The sequence below is a fragment of the Lacerta agilis genome, chromosome 5 (genome assembly GCF_009819535.1).
Source record: "Lacerta agilis isolate rLacAgi1 chromosome 5, rLacAgi1.pri, whole genome shotgun sequence".
NCBI lineage: Eukaryota > Metazoa > Chordata > Lepidosauria > Squamata > Lacertidae > Lacerta > Lacerta agilis.
This window is the reverse complement of record NC_046316.1, coordinates 36,517,527-36,539,275: the sequence shown is the minus strand read 5'-3', so window position 1 is coordinate 36,539,275 and position 21,749 is coordinate 36,517,527. Positions and strand designations below refer to the sequence as shown.

At 43.8% G+C, this 21,749-nt stretch overlaps 1 protein-coding gene across 5 annotated transcripts in view; it reads left to right on the top strand.

Moving 5' to 3' along the window:
* LRRC27 (leucine rich repeat containing 27) overlaps positions 1-21,749 on the top strand; it is a 38,089-nt gene that overhangs the window by 15,738 nt on the left and 602 nt on the right. For 3 of the 5 annotated variants that reach the window (XM_033149346.1, XM_033149343.1, XM_033149342.1), the window contains 5 exons: positions 2,253-2,493; positions 5,537-5,680; positions 6,773-6,863; positions 17,823-17,956; positions 20,424-20,550. In XM_033149346.1, coding sequence (XP_033005237.1) covers positions 2,253-2,493; positions 5,537-5,680; positions 6,773-6,863; positions 17,823-17,956; positions 20,424-20,550 — 737 coding nt within the window. The remainder of the gene's footprint in view (positions 1-2,252; positions 2,494-5,536; positions 5,681-6,772; positions 6,864-17,822; positions 17,957-20,423; positions 20,551-21,749) is intronic. The other 2 variants (XM_033149345.1, XM_033149344.1) reach the window with 2 other exon arrangements.

Here is a 21,749-nt window from a genome sequence, read left to right as displayed (position 1 = left end):
AGGAATTGTAGAAAGAGCCAGCAACATCAGGAGCCCCAAGGCAACCTACACATGACTGCAGGAGCCTACAGGCCTCTATACATATGAGGGCTTCTTTCAATTTTCTACTCCTTCCCAACCCGTGAAGCTCTCCCTGGTGAGAGCTGTTGCACTTCTATCCATGCTATATCTTCCAGAATATAGCATGGACAGAAGTGCAACTTCTTCCCAAACAGCATGATGACATCATCTTCCACAGAGATGGGGGGGAGTGGGGAAAGGAAGCCCTCCTTCCTAACAGGTACCCCCTATGGAAACATTTCACCTTAGTTTGCTTAGCAATTGAACATACTTAGCTGGAACCAGCTTGGCAGGTTTCAGACTCATCAACTGCTGCTCTCAAAACTTCAAACTCTGAATTGGAAGGGAATGCAAGAGGCCGCCCTCAGTCCCAAACCAGTATGGTATGGCATTGGTTTTTGTTGCTTTTCCTGTACTGTTTGGTGCCGTTACAGGAACAATGGTTTGTAACCTGGGTTGTGAACCTAAACTTAGTTATAGGGGGAGAGACCATTGAACATAATGGGACTGCCTTCTAAATAAGCTTCTAAGCAACCAGTACATGTCGACCTTAAAACGTTAAGACTCTATTAGCTGAAGAAGAATCTCTGAAACAGGGCCTTGTCCTGGCGCATTAATTTCACCTGGCATATAAACTTTGAGAAATAAATCTATCCATAAGAGACTTGAAAAACTTGAATCATTTAAATCATTGTTGTGGCCTGAATTCTTGTTTCTCTACAATTTTCTACATTCTAAATAAACATGCCTAGGATTGACCTGCATGCTATTTCCCAGCTCGAGTTAGATACAGTAGTCACACATGGAGGACTTAAAGGACTTTTTCTCCCAGAGCTCTGTAGGAAATACACGCCATACCCAACATACATGCCATAACTGTTTTTCCTAGTCACACATTGTGGAAAACCTAAGAGAAAATCTACATAATCTGCCTACTTTAACTGTGCAGTTCTAACTATGGCTACTCAGAAGTAAGTCATATTGAATTTTTTGGCTCTTACTTGGATAAAACAGTTTAGATTTGCAGCCTAAAACAATGATGGTGCGTCAGATGATAGGAAGGGTCCTCTAATCAGACATTACCTTGGGATGCTCAGAGAATATATGAGGACAAAGTCAAAAACTAGTGTTCATCCCCTTGTAGCAAATTTGTTGCCATGACTGTGTTGGATACAAGAAGAACGTGCTATAATTTGTCTCATCATATGTTAAAATGGTGAAATGCCAAGCTATTATTTCCATAATTTTTCATCCAGGTATTTTGTTTCCCAGGTATGACATTTGCCTATTCAAGATACAGAGAAATAGAAAATATGGAGGTTGTATAGAACCGAAAAGCCAGAGGCATTGGGAGGTTAGAAGAAGTAGGGAAGATGTGTAGGCCCATGTCTTCTATAGAGGTTCCTAGCAATGATTCAGCACTTATGGTGGTGAGGCATACTGCATCATAGGCAGATTTAGGGGGATATGACCGGTTCAGTCGCACTGAGCACAGAACCTCTTGGGTGCTGCCGAGGATGTCGCAACTGTGACGTAGAATGCAGCATGAGAGGCAGAGGGGCACCAAATTTTGGCATTGCACAGGGTGCCGCTGAAATTTGAGACCCCCAAGGCTGCCTGCCTGCCTGCCTGCCTGCCAGAATGGAGCTAGGGATAGCAAACCAGCAAATGAGAATCAATGAAACCTTATCCTCTCACCATGCAAAGAAAATGGGAACAGGGACTAATGGATATGTAAAATAAACTAATAGTATTCCCTTTTTAGGAGATGAGGAAGATGTTTCCAAAAGAATCTTATTTAATGACTCGTACTAGGATCATAGAGCATGGATTGAAGGAAAGTGGGCAGGGTAAACAAATCCATCAGGCTATAATGTAAAACAAGTGGCAGAGTGAAGAGAGCTGCAAATTGTATTATTTTTCTTTTCATCAAGCTTTGTTCTCTCTGCCAGCTTAGAAACCATTTCCATGTACAGTACTATAGTGTCATTTCTGGTGATTGCACTGTAATAGCGAGCAGAACAGAGGCTGAGAAAAGAAAGCCTGGCTATCAAGAGTAAAATCACTTTGCTTTTTATGTTTAATTCTGGAGAAAGAAAGGGAGAAAATAACCAGGTCTTGTTTTGCCATTTTCCCTTCATGACTCTTGCACCAATGAGTTTACTACACTCACCTCTTTTTGATTCCAATAGAAATTCCTCCTGTTGAAAAGTTAAACTTGACAGACTTCACGAAATCTAGTTTGGATTTGTCAGACGGATGGCCTAATGAAGAGGAAATGGTACGGTTTCAGAAGCTAAGAGACGAACTTATACAAGATGAAAGAGAGGAGTACCTGGATAACAAAATGGTACCCAATGAATCCATGCCTTCGTTAAGAAGACCAAAGACTAAAGAGAAGCTCTCTCGTAAATCATCCATGTTTTCATGCAGGTAATAAAATGCATTGTGCAACTTGCTCTGCTTTTAAGTTTCTTATGGTGAAAAATATATTTAGTATATTAAAATGCATGTAAATAGTAAGTTGCATTTACGTATTTAATATCCCACAAGAGCCCTCTGAAATAAGAGCCTTTCATAAAACCCACTCATAAGGTGGGTGAGGGAATCAGAATTTTGGAAGGGATAGAAAGAGTCTTCAGGTAATTATATTTTATTATGTTATGTTATGTAAGTCACCTTTGGGATTCTTCTGAATTGAAAAACAGACTAAAAATCAAATTATGATTTATATTTGCTGCTTGTCTCATCCTTTAAATTCCCTAAGCAGTGTACAAAAACTAATATAAAAGTCGTATCTATCTGGTCTAGAATCCAAAAGTAGCACAAATACCCAATAAATTGTTTTTACTGCTTTTAATATTGTATTATTTTTTATAACCCACCCTGTTGTAATCTGGACTGGGATCTTATAGTGAAGGGTGCATAAGAAATCCAATAAATAAGTATCACTATTATAATTTAACACATGATAAATGTGATGAATCAATCAATCAGCCAGCTGTACAAATGTCCTGGGTGAATGAAGGGTTGATAGTTGTGAATTGAAACCTTGTTAATATTATCCTAGACAGTGCACATCACTTAGCATCTATCTTCTTACATTTCTCCTCTTGTCTGCTTCACCAGCCAGGTGCCCTCCCAGCTGATGAAATCCAAAATGTCTGGGGGGCACCAGGATGGCAAAGACTGGTCTACCGCGTGACTTAGAATATGTTGAATTTTTTTAACATGAAACCATTGTAGAGATCCTTGAATCATAATTAAAATTGTCGAATGTTTCCCCTCACCTCTGCTATTGTGACAGCTGTGCTAGCTGTTTGCTTTCTGTATTTTCAAACTTCAAGCATGCCACATTTCAAATGCAAATAAATAAGGATCAGAAGTTCCAGGAGAAGATGCTGCCATCATTTCAGACCATACTTGCACAATTCTTCAAAAGCCAACCCTGCGTTTCAGAGTATAATTCTACATTGTAGGATCTTGAGGACATATAACCCAATATACAAGCTAGCTACCCTAGCTTGAAACAGCTGCCTACCTTTCCCTTAGGTGAGAAATAAATTGTGGCACATTTGACAGAGGAGACAGCAAAAGTATATGTTGAACAATCCAGAGTTATGGTTGACGGATTATACTGCAGGAAAGGCACTTACCCCGCAAGCTATATCAGAGGAACACTGGGGAATGAATAACATTCTTAGCACAGTGTGTTGTGTGGCACAAACACAGTTGCTGTATTTTTCCCCTTTCCTGAAGAAAACCAGAAGGTGGCAGACTGTGTACACTCTCTTTGAAATTTGTAGCACTTCTTTAGGTTTCAATTAGTTCCCAGGAATTTAAAAAATAGACCAGGATGTTGTTGTTGTTGTTTAGTCATTTAGTCGTGTTCGACTCTTTGTGACCCCATGGACCAGAGCACACCAGGCCCTCCTGTCTTCCACTGCCTCCCGCAGTTTGGTCAGACTCATGTTGGTAGCTTCGAGAACACTGTCCAACCATCTGTCGTCCCCTTCTCCTTGTGTCCTCCATCTTTCCCAACAGGGTATTTTCCAGGGAGTCTTCTCTTCTCGTGAGGTGGCCAAAGCATTGGAACCTCAACTTCAGGATCTGTCCTTCCAGTGAGCACTCAGGGCCAATTTCCTTAAGAATAGATAGGTTTGATCTTCTTGCAGTCCATGGGACTCTCAAGAGTCTCCTCCAGCACCATAATTCAAAAGCATCAATTCTTCGGCGACCAGCCTTCTTTATGGTCCAGCTCTCACTTCCATACATCACTACTGGGAAAACAATAGCTTTAACTATACGAACCTTTGTCGGCAAGGTGATGTCTCTGCCTTTTAAGATGCTGTCTAGGTTTGTCATTGCTTTTCTCCCAAGAAGCAGGCGTCTTTTAATTTCGTGACTGCTGTCACCATCTGCAGTGATCATGGAACCCAAGACCAGGATAGTACCATACAAATTGCAAGCTTCCACTCATGCTTTTCAAACAGCAACCCGCTTTGGAAGCATAGGGCAGTTTTAAAAGAAAAAATGCTGTGGCAGGATCAGAGCATCATTTGGCGAAGGCAGCAGGGGCATGTGCTTCCACCACATACATGCATACATTGTAGTATGTGTGCAACTGATCATTCAGCAGGAGCAGCTGTATCTTAATATAGTGTAAAAATAACAACATATGGTCTCTATATGCAATTAGCTTTGTTGCTGTTATGTGTGTTTACTGTAAAGGGGGGAGAACTATCTCCTCAATCCCCCACGGGCCCAATTTGACAGGTGGGTGGAGCTTCACAAGTTATGTTGATCAGGTGATCATCGCACAGCACAGCAATCTGCAAGGTTTAACGATCACCTGGTCATTGGAGCTTGCAAAGCCAGGTGCACAGCACATCACACAGAGCTCTGCAACCCCCCTCCACTTTCTGGCCCAACCACATCTTTACCTACCCCACATCTGACATTATATATGGCATCAAGCCAGCAGGCCTCATGAGCCAATTGGGACACACAAGTGGTATGCTTAATTTGGCCCACAGCCTGGCGATTCCTCATTGCTCTCCTAAATTATATAAAAAGTCACGCTCAAATCACTTTGATTGCTTTTATGTCTATGCTGCATGTATAGCTAACTGAGATGTAACCAAAATCATAAGAACAACTGGACACTCTGCATTTTTTCAGGAAAAATCAAAGGAACAGAACTAGATTTCTTGGCATCTCAACCAAACATTAACAGCCCTAGCTATGTATAATGCTGAGACTTACACTTCTATAATGTGAGGGGTACTATTCAGTTGTGTTATTGTATTGAAGGTTCTGCCTGGAGAACCAGGCATTCTGAACTAAAGGGACTATATTTTATGAAGCTGGAATAGACTGGAAAATAGAATAGATATTTTCTATATATAGCACCCTTTCTTTTCAGCTATTGATGTTAAACAATTGTTTTGTTTGACCTTTAATGTAAAATTTAAAGGACTTTGGCAAGAGGCAAGAAGACCCTGTTCCCTGCAGTTTCATCATACGATGTGCTCATTCAGAGTAAGAAGGTAGAGCAGTGCCGATTGGCAGCGCTAAAGGAGATGAAGGAGAAACAAGCTTTAATTGAACAGCGGAGGAAGCAAGTATTATTATTGGAATTATTAGCGAGTTATTTGGAAATTGATATGCTGTCCTGAACACACGCACACCCCCGACTGTTTCCTGCTTGACAGAATGCACAACCATTGCAGATTGTTTGCCTGTAGACAGGAATCTGTAGGAGCTTTGCCCTGCTTTTTGATGCTTTGCGTTCCTTTGCAATGATCCTAACTCAGATTTACTCTGAGCAGAGCTTCTTGTGGTGGTGGCAGCCCTACGAGCAATGGGGAAGGGCGAGACTTCCTCCAGAACAGAAACAGCTGATGGGAAGAAGGTGCCAAACTCTTCCACACCCACCAATTTTCACTCCTCACCAGCTAAGTTTCTCCCAGCAGGTTGGGGAATGAGTGGAGCTTGGGTTGATAGTCCAGAGAGAGGGCAGACTTGGAGGGATGGGGGAAGCCGCAGCTGGAAAGAAGTGTTCCACACCCACCCAATGCTTCTCTTCAGGCGGTTGTGCAGCTTCCATTTTATTGCTTTTTTACTGGCAAGGTGCTGTCAAAGACACAGGCCGTCTCCTGTCACTGTTCAGCGCCATCTTCACATGCATGCTACAAGGCCCCATTCCTCATGAATAAGTTCCCAGTTCAATTGTCAGCTAAAACAGTCTCGGGTAGGAGGAATGGCAAATACCTTTGCTGGAGGTTTTAGGCTCCGGATAGGAATTGCCAGACTGAGGACCTGTTACAGCCAGTGCTCCCAGCTCCCAGCTCCCTGCTCTTCCCCAACATCACATTTTGCCTTTTAGAAATGCAGTGAGAGGTTTTTTGTGTGTGTTTTTTCCCCCTAAACCTAAGTATGGCATGGAGGGTCTGTTTGGGAGTACCGCTGGGCTGAATGACATGAACATTTTAAATTCACTGTGATCCAACATCTACCTAGATCACACCTATGGAATGTAAAGTAGGTTATCTATAGCTTAATACATACAAATCAAATGCAGTTCTTTCTCTCTGAATATATCTCCAAGTGCAACTTTTCAGCACCTCTGTAGCACATACATGTTGCTTTCAATATCTGCAGAGAGAGAGAGAGAGAGCTTGATGGATTGTTATTTCATTTCTTTTGGTAGAGATAAAGAAGTGCTTCAGAAATGGAGGAGACGGAGCAGGATGATGAAAGAGAAGGGTGTATCATACTCATTCGATAAAGAAGACACTGAGGTATGTAACAGCAGCTACACTGTAGAAACCTGGAATTGATTCTCATCTCTGACACTGGTATGCTAACTAACCTTGGTCTAGCTGCTCCATTTTTCTGTGCAGTTGTCACCCCATCCCTGACAGCTTATTGCTTGTTACTCCATCAGTCATCTTGAAATCCCATCCTAAGGGGCTACTTTATCTGCTAGGGAACACATAGATGTTTTACAGTTGAAACATCCTCTTACTTTAGGCAAGTGTAGAATAGAACCATCCAGTCCTGCCCTACTCATCACCAAAAAAATTTTATCCCATGTCTCATGTTAAAAAGTTTTCTGCTACCCAAAGTCAGAGATACTGTGCAGGATTCCATGAGATTGATTCTGGTCAACTATCTAGGTCACAGGCAAAGTGCCAAGGATTGTTGGTAAACCAACATTCAAACTCTGGTTGCTTCCTGACATTAGCGCCAGGATGCCATTTCTGTCCTTAAACTACACCTGTGCACCTGTTCTATCGAATCTGATAAGCAGTGATACCATCAGGAGAGAACTTTATCAGCAGAATGAGGAGGAGGAGGACCTCCAAACGCAATTGGGCTGCTTCTTACATTACACCATACATTTCAAGCACATAGATTCCCCCTCACAGAATCCTGGGAACCATAGCATGTTAAATGGTGCTGGGAATTGTAGTTCTGTGAGGGGTAAATGCACAATCAGTGAGTTTCAGTGAAACGCTAAACATGCGGATCCCGTTATTTATATGCAGGCATGCTATTTAGGAAACCATGCTTTGACTACTGAAGGCGCAGAACATTTGGTGTGAGTAGGGTACAGAGTACATTATCAGATTCTTGACTCTGCAGCATTTCCTACATACGGTAGACCAATCACTTCTCTGGCATTCAGACAGCAGCGCAAGACCATCTTTGCAATAACAGGATTCTAGGGATAGGAATTGCCACTTGATTATCCGGCCCAGCCTTTGGTACCAAGGCAGGGTCTTACACAGATCAGCCCCCTACATATCAAACTCCCACCGTCAAACTTCTCCCCAGTAGAGAGTTTGTCTAAAACGATTGCTGATCGGCCTTTCGGAGGAAGCAGGTGCAAATTTAAGTAAACACTTACACTACGGCATCATGGCTCAGTCGGGAGAGGGGGGAGCATGTGTATTGTAGGTGTCGAAACATCTGGCACATAGCTTTTCAAAAACTGCGGCTGCCCAAGCTGTTTAGAGGCGTTGAAGCAGAAGGGCTTTCGTTTAAAATAGGATTGTTAAAATTGATGGATGCCTCCTGAGATTTTTGCCTCTGCCAAGTCGAAGCCAACGTAGGCTGGATATTACAATTAATCCAGGAGAGAAAAATCTGTCATCCTGATTCCAAGAGAGAGCTGCATTGTTTTTAAAGAAACCCCTGTAAGAGCAGCTCATTGACTACTGCTCTTTTACATCGTTTTTTTTTTTAAAAAAATCCTACAAAAGGGCACTGAGGGGTCCAAAGGGAAAAAATCTATGAATACACCCAGGAATGATGGCTTGAGAGAAGTGGCAAAGATGCTGGGGAGGAGAGCCATGTTACACCAGAGGACATAGGGGATCCAGAGTGTATTAGAACTCAGTATATGGTGTGGTGGAATAATGCCTGCTGATGATTCAGGTTCATTATGGGTTAACCTATCACTCCCATGTTAGGTAGGTGTTCCCTGGGAGGCGGAGCTAGTTGGCATTCTAAAAGGAGGGGGAACAACCGCTGAAAGGCAGTTGGGGGTTTGGCAGTTGGAGGATTAGAGAGAGAAATGGGAGGTTAGGCTTTGGGGAATGGGAGAAAAGGTCATTACCATAGCTAAAGGGATGCAGGAAATATTATAACAAAGCTGAATTACATGAGAAGAAGATTTGTACCAGTAATAACCCGAGACATCCATGTTTTCAAGTTACCTAATAAAGTTAAATGTGCTTAAACGTTCGCTGACTGTGGCAGTGTATCAGTACCTTAAGAGGTGTGACTAAGAGGAGAGAACAAAGCTTTCCTGTGGAAGAGGAAACTGTTTGCTTATTCTCCTGTCATACAGAGGGCTGGACAGTGAAGCCAAGTGTGTCACTTATTTGCCTAAAGGGGAGGCAAACTGCAGTAGTTGGGAACCCTGGTAGGGAAATCCCATAGGTGGCAAAAGGTTTTCAACTGTAGAGCCCTAAGGTACCCCAGAGACAACTCCCATATGAACACTGAAGGATTCATCCTAGTTGTCAGTGAAACTTAGGGAGAGTCACTGTTGGGGAAGTACTGAAGGGGAGGGAATAGGATCCCTCACATATGGCAAGGGCACATCCTCCCTGTGCTGTCTCTGCTCCCTCACCATCTTGCTTTTGTAACAGCAACAGCTCCTGCTGCTATTATTCAGTGTTCCTGGCCTTCCTTACCAGTAGTGTGGCATGCAGGGGCGTCGCTAGGGGGGTGAGGTGGGGGCGGTACGCCCCGAGCGGCAGGCGTGACAAGCGGCGGGTGGGGGTGACAAGCGGCGGGTGGGGGTGACAAGCAGCGGCCCCTCCCGCCATTCCCCACGCAACGCCGGTCACCCTGGGAGCAGCAGCGCTGCACGGACTGGGTGCTCCCTCGGCCGTGCGCTGTTGCTCCCGGGGCGACGGAGCAAGCGGCGGCGCATGGGGGTGACAAGCGGCACCCCCTCCCGCCATTCCCAAGCGCTGCCGCTCCTTCCGTCACCCCAGGAGCAACAGCGCACGGCCGAGGGAGCACCCCGTCCGTGCAGCGCTGCTGCTCCCGGGGTGACCGGCAGCGTGGGGAGTGGCAGGAGGGGCCGGCGCTTGTCACCCCCACGCGCTGCCGCTCGCTCAGTCGCCCCGGGAGCAGCAGCGCCGGACCGCCGCTTCCATAGCCTCCCCCTTTTGAGCCGCAGAGCTTAAAAGCGGGCTCTTCGGCTTAAAAGGGGGCTGCAGAAGCGGCGGCGGCACTCCCGGAAACGCCCCGGGGGCGGGGCATCGTGACGTCACAATGTGCCGTCACGACGCCCTGTCCCCGGGGCGTTTCCTTTGCCGCCCCGGGTGCTGCGGAGCCTAGCTCCGCCACTGGTGGCATGGACTCCATTGTCCTCTCCGGTTGTGTGAGGGAAGACGTCCCTGGCTAAAGGTTAAGAAATCAACCCACAGAAGCAGCTCTTCTGCAGTTCTCAAGTCAGAATCTTTAGGTCCCTGGCAGTCGGTGATCAGAGCCCATGTTCCAGGCTCTCCCATTTCCTTGATCTTTCATAGAGTCGCAATCCTCGGCTGCAGCAGGACTTCGGACGTCCCTTGCCCAAAACTCTGGAAAGCTACTGCCAGTCATTGTAGGATATATATGTTTTATTAAGACTTTCCATAATACAATAAAAAGCAAACTATTCTAAACAGAAAATAACAAAAAAGAGAAGAGAAAGAAGGAAAAAGAGCTAGAAGAATACAAAGTGAAAGGAAATAATGAAAGAATAGAGAAAGATAAAAAGAGGTGGGTAAAAGCAAGGGAATGAGAATAATAACAGAGTAAGGCAAAAGAGAAGAGAAGAATAAAAGTGGGTTCCAACTACCTGTTGGTCGTAACTGCAAGTTGTCCTCACAACAATCCATTGTTCAGTCCTGAATGGCGTCCTGTTATTCCTTCCTCTGCTGGTTGATTTTCCCCCAATTTTCAATCAAGGTATCTCACGTTCATTTCTTATCCTTTTCATCCAAGAGGTCCAAGATAGGTTTTCCAGTTATTATTAAATATAAAAATCAGCCTTGAACTTCCTTCCATCCAGCCTCACAACTTCCTCACAAATTTCTTTGCCGGGTTTATAAAATAAGACAACAATCCATTATTAGTTATGAGTTATGTAGACATTTGCTTACACCCCACGCTTCCAATTCCATTTCCTGTTACAATGCCCTTCCGTCCTTGTCACTTAGAAAGCTTAATCTTCCACCTTCTGTATTTCCATTCTCTTTCCAAAAGTAGCTCACAGCACCAGAGCAACCAATACAGCAACAAAAATGAGTCTCAGTACAGTGTTTCCATAAATGGTCTTACTACCAATTCGTTTCGAAACATCACAATCCAAATAAGCAATTCACGTTGATAATATTAACATGGTAACATTTTAAATTCATTCAAAAAATAGGCAATATCAATCAATAAACTATATTGCAACTGATATTGTTTATGTTATTTTAGAATATGTAAGTCAAAAGTCAGACTTGCTTTTTTAAAAAAATGTTGATTGGAGTCGGGTATTAATCAGCTGTCAGTAGAGCATGAAATCTTAGAGTTGTGGGTTCAAGCCCTGCTTTGGGCAAAAGATTCCTGCATTGCAGGAGGTTGGAGTAGATGACCCTTGTGGTCCCTTCCACCTCTACAATTCTGTTATTCTAAGTGCAGGAAATAGTAACCAAGTTTCTTAAAGCCTATATAGCACATGGTCTCTTCCATGCACCATACTTTCTCCATCATATTCTGGTGCAGCTCTTAAAGGCTTCAACAGCAACAGAGACAGTGCGAGGGCAGGTTAACCTGATCTTTCCACGCTGACTAAAAAGCTTGTAATACAAGCATCCCTCCCATTCAAGCCTGCTATTCTTTATTTGAAGAAACCTTCCTTCTTTTGCATCAGATTAATATCTACTGACTCATACCCTCATAAATCCTTTCTCTTTTATTCCTGTGCCTGAATGAAAGCTCCGGGTAGCTCAAATGCTTATTCTTCCAGCATTTGGAATCTTTGTTCTTACTTGCCTCATTTGCTTAGTGTATGCACACACACACACACACACACACACACACACGCATTGTGGCATGGATGAAATACATATCTGAAACACAAGAGGGCACTCGAGTGCCACATATCCAGCTGACAACGCAAATCACCATGCAAGTAGCAGAGGACCAAATAGGATCATATTTCCTTTATTCCACTTCTGTCATCTTGTCCACTGGGTAGTCTTTCAAGGGATTGCACAATGAGAGAGTTAGAGTTTCTGACCTAGCACAGGAGAAAGTGCTGCTCAGCATATATCACCATTACTTCTTGTGGGTGGAGAAAGTGGCAGGGTGGTTAACGTGCTGCTTCCTTTATTAGTAGAGTTCAGGTTTCATTTATATGAATTGCTGTAAAGAGCAGGAGGAATCACCCAAAACAGTCATGTAGTAATAGTTACATGCAGCAATACTTACTCTACAACTGAGGGTTTTTTTTTAATGCCTTTTGACTGTGCAAAGCATTTTGTGTGTTATCTTAGTGATCCTGACAATATCCCTGACAAGATAGGTCAATGTTATTATCCCCATTTAGCAGAGAAGCAGGAAGGATTAAGGCTGGGAGACAGAAGTCCCCCTCACACATTAATTGTGTGAATAATCATAGATTTGCAGAGCTGGAGAGGACCAACCTCCCACAATACAGGAATTTTTTGCCCAACATGGGGCTCGATCCCAAGACCCTGAGATTAATAATCTCATGCTCTATCCACTGAGCTAAATATGAAGAGGCTCTACAGAATCAAAGGGACAGCAGGAACACACTGTTGACTCTAACCCAAGGACACACAGTTTCTTGATCCTGTCCTCCAGCATCGATGTGTTGAGACGAAGAAGGCTATACAGTATTCACAGATCTCTTAAGTTTCCATGGGAGCTGGAATCCTGAGGCTTGATACATAGAGATGGGGGATAAGAAGCCATGTGACCTCAGAAGCTAGGCCTGTGGTGTGACTCCACTTATTTATCTGAGTAAGGAGGGATGAAGGTGGTGCTGTGATCTAAACCACTGAGCCTCTTGGGCTTGCTGATTGGAAAGTTGGCAGTTCGAATCCCCGCAATGGGGTGAGCACCCATTGCTCTGTCCCAGCTCCTGCCAACATAGCAGTTCGAAAGCATGCCAGTGCAGGTAGATAAATAGGTACCGCTGTGGCGGGAAGGTAAAAGTGTTTCCATGCGCTCTGGCATTTGTCACAGTCCTCCGTGCACCAGTAGTGGTTTAGTCATGCTGGCCACATGACCTGGAAAACTGTCTGTGGACAAACGCTGGCTCCCTCGGCCTGAAAGCGAGATGAGTGCCACAACCCCATAGTCGCCTTTGACTGGACTTAACCATCCAGGGGTCCTTTACCTTTACGTTTACATTTACCTTTACCCATCTGAGTTGTCAGGAGACTAAGAACGTGCCTATGATCACCAAGCGATCCTTACAGCTAATGTGGGATTTGACTTCCAGTTTATTTCCCAGGCTTGTAGTGAAATGGGCCAGCATGGGAAACACACAGAGGGTTTAGCTAATTGCATAGTCTAGTTTGCACAATAGGGTTTCTACAGCAGCTTGGCAGCTTCTTACATAAGTAGACCCAAGTTTCGCCCAGCAGAGGGCTGTGTAACATTGCTAATGTTGTGTACTTATTGAATAAACTTGCAGCAAGATGCTGACCAGGGAGCATTGGATAACAAAGTTCATTCTGCTAAACTCTGGAGCTAAAATATAAAAAAAACACTGAATGCCAAACTGTCTAGTGTCTACCACCAATTGCCCCTGTTTATCCTGGCACGTGGCTCAGACTAATGTTGGTTTCAAAGAATATATCTGAGGGGAAAGTTGTTAATTGTAGTATCATACAAAATACTTTCATAATATTGGCAGAATAACTTCAGGCTGGTATCGCGTAGATTTAGAAAAATCTTGGAGCCCAGAATTACTGGGAGTTCTTGTGGCTGTCAGTGGAGACCATTGGCTGAAGTATATGTCATGGGTTTCCATTAGCGTTTCCATTAGAGGCAGCATCTACACTATACATTTAAAGCACTATGATACCATTTTAATAGTCATGGCTTCCCCCCAAAGAATCCTGGGAACGGTAATATATTAAGAGTGCTGAGTGTTGTTAGGAGACCTCTTACTCCCCTGAGAGCTACAATTCCCAGAGTAGCTTAACTATCACTTTCTTTGTATGGAAAAGCTTTGTTTTCTAATCTCACGTAAGACAAATGCTTTAATGTAGAGTACAAAAACGGATGTGTTTATTCTCTAGGTTCTCATTGTTTACTAACAGCTGTTTGTACTTTTAACAAAAAAGATGGTTTAACATTTTCCGCTTTATTAAAGCATTAAGACCTTCCCAGGATGCCAGTATTATAAAGCACAAAAAATACAGTCTTTTTTTTTTAAGACAGTATGTTTTTAAAGCTTTCACTTACTGAAACGTGCTCATTCCAGCGCTTTCACACAACACATTTCTCTGTAAATAAACAAAGTTGGATTCTTTGAGAAGTCTTCAAGAGCTGATAAGGTCTGAGATAGCTTGGGTTTCATCAAAAGCTTTTACATTGAAGGTCACTGACACATTCTTCTAGGTTGTTTCTCAAAAGGCAATGTGATTTATTTTATGGCAAATGGGAAGGATCAAGGACTTCTTTTTGGAAATAGCTTTGTGAGTCAAGGTCATATTTGAATGTTCTGCTTCTATTCTTGGAGGCCTGACGAAATGAACAAATATAAACAAAGTGCCTTTTGTTAGCCACGTGGCCCTATGTGTATTCCAGACTTCTTTGCTTCCCCTAGACGGATCCCAAAAATCTGCATTACATATTGCAGCTACGGTAGGGCTGTTGCCATAAGGGACATCTTTAACAGTGGGACAGAGTGAGATAAATCTCCCCCATATAGAGAAACTTCCACTTTGGGCTGCTTACTATTTAACAAGCCTGTTTCAAGATGGCTTTCCTCTTTGGCTACAGCTCTAGTGTTGGCTGGTTTCAAAAGCCAAGGTGTAGTCCACTGGGTAGAGAACTGGGCTTTCTTCTGGGAGATTTAGGTTTGTCCTCTTCCGGTTGGTGTCACTGTCCCTTAGCCTCTGGTGTTTCCTTGTCTATAAAATGGGAAGTCCTCGGGGATCTGTTGTGAAGGAAAGCACAATGAGGGCTGTAAAGCACTTGACAGATTAAAGTCCTAGGTGAGTGATGAGGAGGAGTAGAGAGGCATCTTTTCCTCTAATATGGGGGGTGTCTGCATGTACAGCATTTTTCTTGTCGCAAGGAGAGCAGCCTGCTCTCTAATTGATCGCAGATAGATGGAGAGGTACCATATTTTTCCGTATATAATACTAGGTTCCCCCCCTAAGAAATAATGTCAAAAATTAGGGGGAGTCTTATACATGGATAGTGCCGAGGGTGGACTGGCGACAATCTGAGTCCCCCAAAATAGGGGGCATCTTATACATGGGGGAGTCTTATAGACGGAAAAATATGGTAATTCTGAAAGTGGTTTCTTCCTTCCTTTAGTAATTTGGTTGGTGTGTACAGAGAGCTGTTTCCCTCTTCCTTTTTGCCATTTTTGGGAGCGAAGGATCCCTTTTGGGGTTTAGGTTTTTGGTTCAGTGGCTTCCTTAAAGACTTGCAGCAGCCTGCTGTGCAAGAGAAGAGGCAGTCAGTTTCCCATGGCTCCTCGCATTGCTTTGGGGTTGCATTCAGCTCCATGATGTTCCAGTCACCGTTAAGATCAGAAGAGACAAAGATTGCACAGTTCAGGTATGCCCCCTGGACATATGGGAATAAATAAAGGTTCACTCACAGATGAAAACCTGCCCTCGGACGGAATAACTGACTAGGCAAGTTCAATTGCAATAGGGTATATGACTCACTGCAGGTAGAGGTACACCACATGATAGGATAGGACTTCGTAAGCCTTGAGCATCCTAAGATGTGTATGATGATGTCCCCTGATTCATGAGAGCTGGTGGAAATTCAGATCCTGTGGCTCTTCACCTGCCACCCACCATCAAAGAGGAGTGTTCTGTCTGAGGCCCTGCTTCCCCTGTCTTGGTTAATGACAACTAAAGTGTAGAATGCAGAGTGTTCTTCACCAAAGCCTCTTGATTGTGACACCAACCCTAGGGCGAATTCCAGTGGGGAACACCATCCTTTTGCAGCTGCTTATCCTGGATGTCAGCCAAGTCACCTTTGTATTGCCTCCCACATAAGCACGCCATGTCCTACAGTTGCCAAAGAAACTGTGCAGTACCAACAATTTGGAAGCTGGGTTCAAGGCTGGGTGCCACAGGGCCCAGTGTTGAGATCGCAGGCTGTTCACAAATGTCCACTCATTACCACTGGCCCTTTGGTTCAGAACAGGCTTCTCTAAAGGGAGTGAGGTGTGGCTGGAGGTGCAAAAGTTCTGTCTTGGACTGGAAGAGGAAGAAGAATAGTTTGGATTTGATATCACGCTTTATCACTACCCAAAGGAGTCGCAAAGTGGCTAACATTCTCCTTTCCCTTCCTCCCCCACAACAAACACTCTGTGAGGTGAGTGGGGCTGAGAGACTTCAAAGAAGTGTGACAAGCCCAAGGTCACCCAGCAGCTGCATGTGGAGGAGCGGAGACACGAACCCGGTTCACCAGATTACAAGTCTACCGCTCTTAAACACTACACCACACTGGAGAGAAATGCAAGGGGGAAATGGCACCTTTGACCACCAGTGACATATCCAACGACTATGAAACTGACATGCCCTTTCTGAACATTCAAATCCACAACCTTCCCACCTACCTAAGAACACGTGTTGTATCAGTCCAGTTGCAATAAAAGACTAAGTAGTTTTTAGTCACTTCCATTATTAAGAAAGTGCGGTTTCAGAAATGTTTTAATACAAAGTTGATTTCCAACGACAATAAATCATGCTGTGGGTTTTGCTCTATGGTAGGAGTACGCTCATTACACATACTATATTATTTACTATAGTGCTATATTGTTTTAATTAAGGTGAGAAATAAATCTTCATATGAAGCAGGCTGTGGTAGTGTGGGGTGGGTGGGTGTGTTTAAGCACCATACAGTACTTGTTCTTTCTCCAAGGAGATAAGCCTCCTTTTATCCTCACAACAACCCTGTGAGGTAGATTTGGTAGACAGAGGGAGGCCCAAAGTCATCCACTGAGATTCATGTCTGAGAGGGTATTTGAACCCAGGCCTCCCAGCGGTAAATCGTGCATTGTACCGCACGATTGGAATGGGGATAGGTATCAGCGATTCACTCCTTTTTTACTTGAAGTGCTGGCTAATTTTGCTCACTGGGTGAGAAGTGGCGAGATTAACCTCCAATAGGACTTCATCTAGTGACAGTTGCTGTCTATCTTCTACCTATAAGGTCTGGGTCCCAGCTTTAGGTGCTGTGTGGAGAAAGTGGATGTTTTTTCTTCTCCCTCTTGCATAATACTAGAACCGGGGGCAATCCAACGAAGCAGAATGTCGGAGGATTCAGGGCAGACAAATAAAGTGCTTCACACAGCACATAGTTGAACTCTGGAATTTGCTCCATAGTTTAAAGCCAACTTAGATGGCTTTAAAAGAGGATTAGACAGATGCATGTGGGGATAAAGCTATCAGTGGCTACTAGCGACAGTGGCTATGCTCCACCTCCACCACTGGAGGCAGTAGGCCTCTGAATACCAGTCTCTGGGAACTGCAAGTGCAGAAAGTTGTTCTAGCATTCAGGTCCTGCTGTGGGCATCTGGTTGGCTACGGTAAGAACAGAATGCTGCACTAGATGGGCATTTGGCTTGATCCTGCAGGGCTCTTGTTATGTTCTTACGGAAGGCTGCAGTAGGAGGAGATCAGAGGCAGAAGTAATGGTCACAGACAGTCAAACAAAAGGTTGTGATGAGGGAATAGATTCAGTAGTACTTGAAGTTGCCGGATTCCGTATGGAGCTGGGCCCTTGCTCTTTCTCTTGTGGTGAACAAGGAATTCAGTAGGTGAAACTTTCCTTTTTTAAAAAAATATATCCTAATCATATAACTGCAATAGTAATGGGATAGGCTGCATCTGGTGAAATTCTCCCTGCTCTGACATAGTTTAAAGCACAGGAGCCCAGGCACGTCCGGTGTTGAATCTTTTGGCAGCCCTAGCTACTGCCTCTCCTCCCGCCCCCTGACATTTTAATGCCATAACATGTTGCCTTTTCTCTAGGTTTCTCGAAACGCACCTTACGCAACAGACAATATGAAGAATCACGACAAGCCGGAAGACTGGAAAGAAACAAGCAAGCAAGATGAACAAATGGAGATGACCCTAAACTTAATGAAAACAACAGACGAGTTAAGGTGAGAACAAAGATGTTCTCCGCATATTGCTGAACTGCAGTTCCCATCAAACCCAGCCATTGGCCATGCTTGTGGCTTGTGGGAGTTGTAGTTCTGCAACATCTAGAGGGCCCAAGGTTCCCTGCATCTGGTGTATGGGGTCTGGACAACTGGGAATGCCCTGTTAATGGAGCCCTGCATCTGTAGCAGCACACTCTTCTCACACCTCCTTCCTCTCTTTCTGCTCCTATGTTAGGTCCAAAGTTACTGTAAGATGGAATGCAGATGAGTAATGTTTTAGTTACAGATGTGATCTTCAAAAGAAAGTGTATTTCCCCACCACCAAACACCCTCCCTTGGCCAATGTTGTAGCCCCAGGCCTGTTTTAAACCATTAAGTACTCAGTCAACCCCCATGGTGCGTTTACTTTTTGTACTAATGGATGCACTGCAAATATTTTCTCATTAGGGGACCAGGATAGCAGTTCTGTCACATTCCAGCCCCACCTGCTTTCAGACTTCTCAGCAACAATTATCAGACAGCTCTATTTTTACCTTTTTTTTCCCTAAAAGGTCCCGAGGCATTCTTACTCTTGTTTTCAGTTTTGATTCCTCGTTCACATCTTTATTTCATAATGCACTAAAACATCGTCCAGATAGGGAACCCAAATATCATACTAAATTAGAAACACCTGTCATATTCTGAAAGAAAGAAATGTGTTGATCCTGTGTAAGATATTCTGAAATATCTGAAAGTTCTGAAAGATCTAAAGTTGTTAAGCCTGAAGAGCGTGGTTGGGCAGGGAGGTGACATTCACTACATTGCCAACATTGTATGGCTTCCATAATAGGGCAGCACAACTGATTACAATGTTTTCTTTTTATGAAGACAAAGGAAAAGCTACGGATTCAGTCCAAGGCAAGTTAGCGATGGGGGGGGGGAGAGGAAGGAACCTCAAAACCGTAATGCCAGTTACTTTTAAGTCTGCATTATGTAGAAATATTACAGACTCTAGCCCTCACATTTTTCGGCTACTTTGCTCCATCCTTTACAGAAAAGCCCACAACTTTACACCCTGCGTTTGTGTGTGGGTGCAGGTGTAGTCCACAAAAGTTCATGCCACAGATACCTCGATACTTGTTTTTGCTGCAACATACTAACATCAGTCACCGCAGATATTTTCCTTGTGTTCTGAGGCTTCTCACAGTTGGGTGTTTTCAGGGTGTAGAAAAACTTTTTAATACTGCTTTTAGAGCTTGAAGATAGCAGGCAGGCACTTTTTCTTTAATCAGCTTAAGCTATTCTCCTTCAACAGCAGCTGATAACAAAGCAATTGATACCGGCAATGAGAAGACTGCTCCCCTTCCCAGGGGGGTGGAGTTGCAGGTGGGCCACGAGCATTCCCCGTGTTCGGTGGAGGGCATGGAGATGCTGCCCGTGTCATTGGGAGTCCCAGCCATGTCATGCCCCACGGCTGACCAGTCAGGTCAGCCAGGGGGCGTGGCTTACCCGATTTAAACCTCCGCGCGGCCAGGACTCAGTCTCCTTTTCTCCTGTGTTGGAACTATGTGACAATATTTCTGTGACTTGCCCTCTAAAACAATGGCACCATCATAGATACTGTCAGGAAACCCCCCTCACCCCGACAGGTAGCTTTCCCAGATCCGTTGCGGTATAGGAACCCACCTCCCCCTCTCCGCAGTTCGTCCTCCTCCTCCTCTGGAGGAGGAGACCACTCCTCCAGTGGGGAGGGGGAGATGGAAGCAGGGAGTCGGGACAGGGGCTGTGTCAGGATCACAGAGCCTCAACACCAAGCAGGAAGTGGGGAACAGGGACCTTTTCCCGCGCTCCAATCGCGAAGGGAGGAAGGACGTGGAAGGGGGAGGCGGGGGTTTAGAATCCCGCGCCTTCTGTGCTGGACCAAGAACCGGAAACGGTCATTCCCGGACTCTGCTGAGGGATGAGATGGACATTTTTATTTGAGCTCTACTGTAAATATTTGCACAATAAAGAACTTAGTTGTTAGAAGTTCGGCTTCTGGCTGATTACTCATGAGCAACCACTGACGATCTGACAGATACACACACATACACACACACACACCGGTTGCTCCACTATGTACAGATTGAAATAATCTCTGGGTTTTCAGAGCGTTTAGTGTTTTTGATGTTTTGTTATCTGTAGAAAAATGCTATTACAGTAATGGGCTGATGAAATGTTTTAAGTAGATCCATAAATGGAGGTGAGCACATATTGAAAAATTCATAGGATTGCAGAGTTGGAAGGAACACCGAGGGTCATCTAGTCCAACCCCCTGCAATGAAGGAATCTCAACTAAAGCATCCATGACAAAGGGCCACCCAACCTCTGCTTAAAAGCCTCCAAGGAAGGAGGAGAGTCCACAACCTCCCGAGAGAGACAGCTCCACTTTAAACAGCTCTTACTGTCAGAAAGTTATTCCTGGTGTACTCTTCTCCATTTGTTTCAGAGCAGCCAAACGCAAGGAAGTGGAGAACCGCATCAGACAGCACACACAAATGATGAAAGAAAGAAGGAAAAGGTTAACAGGGATCCCTCAAGAGGATATGGAGAGAGCAAAAGAAGACTATGAGATTGTAGGTTGCATTATTCACATTTTGTTGCTTTGTTTGTTTGTTTGTGTGAACCGTGGCTGTCCTCATTTTATATTCTTTATTGAAAAACAAAACAGACAAAATTACAAGTCCACAGAGAAAGATAAAACACAAAAAAGAAGAAAAAAGAAATAGTACCCCAGCAGAAACAAAACCGAGAGCTTTCCTATTGTTACCAGATCGGCTCATGAGTGCTTAAGACTATCTGACTTTTAGAAGACATCTGAAGGCAGCCCTGTTTAGGGAAGTTTTTAATGTTTGATGTTTTATCGCTTTATTTATTATCATCATCATTAATATTCTGTTGGGAGACGCCCAGAGTGGCTGGGAAAACCCAGCCAGATGGATGAGATATAAATAAATTATTATTATTATTATTATTATTATTATTATTATATTCTTGCATTACAGGGAGTTAGACTAGATGACCCTCAGTGGTCCCTTCCAACTCTACCGTTTTATGATTCTAATTCATATAACTTATATACATGTTCAATGAAGTATCACTGCAGGGATTTTTACCGGAGACAGTTGCGTGCCACAGAGGTTATTGCAAATGACATGATTACTTTAGAAATACCAATATTGTCAAGGAAACACTACAAATCAAAATTGCAAACCACATTCAAATTTTGCTCTGCAGTTCTGATTATAAATAAAATACAGTTTCTGTAAAAATAGCTTTCCCTAGTTCAGATACAATGCAAAACTATGGTTTGCTAGTCATCTGTCACCAACCCTCATTCATCTGGCAGCAAATCAGATTTGGGCTTACATCTGAATTGACATATCATGATAATACAGGTTTTTTGTTCCAGTAAATTTATGCTCAAGTGCTGCCAAAAACTTAGGGCATCTTACATTTTTATGTTGTTTAATAAAGCTGCAGTCATGTGCACATTTCTAAGTAAACATGCATAAGTTTGGTCTGCATAAGAAGCAAGAGGAGCTTTGCAAGACTCACTTAGATTAAGTCAGATCTCTTTGCAGCTCTCTGCGAAATGAGGTTAACATTTCCATGCTTCTGGCAAAATGAGATAATTCCTGATAAATTTATTGGTCTTTATGGTGCCACCAGACACCCCGTGCTGTTTTGGCTACAAGAGACTGATACAGCTACCCATCTCAAATTGGTATTGGCAGCAAAGTTTTGAGTTGTGCAGAAGGTTTCTTTGAAGCTT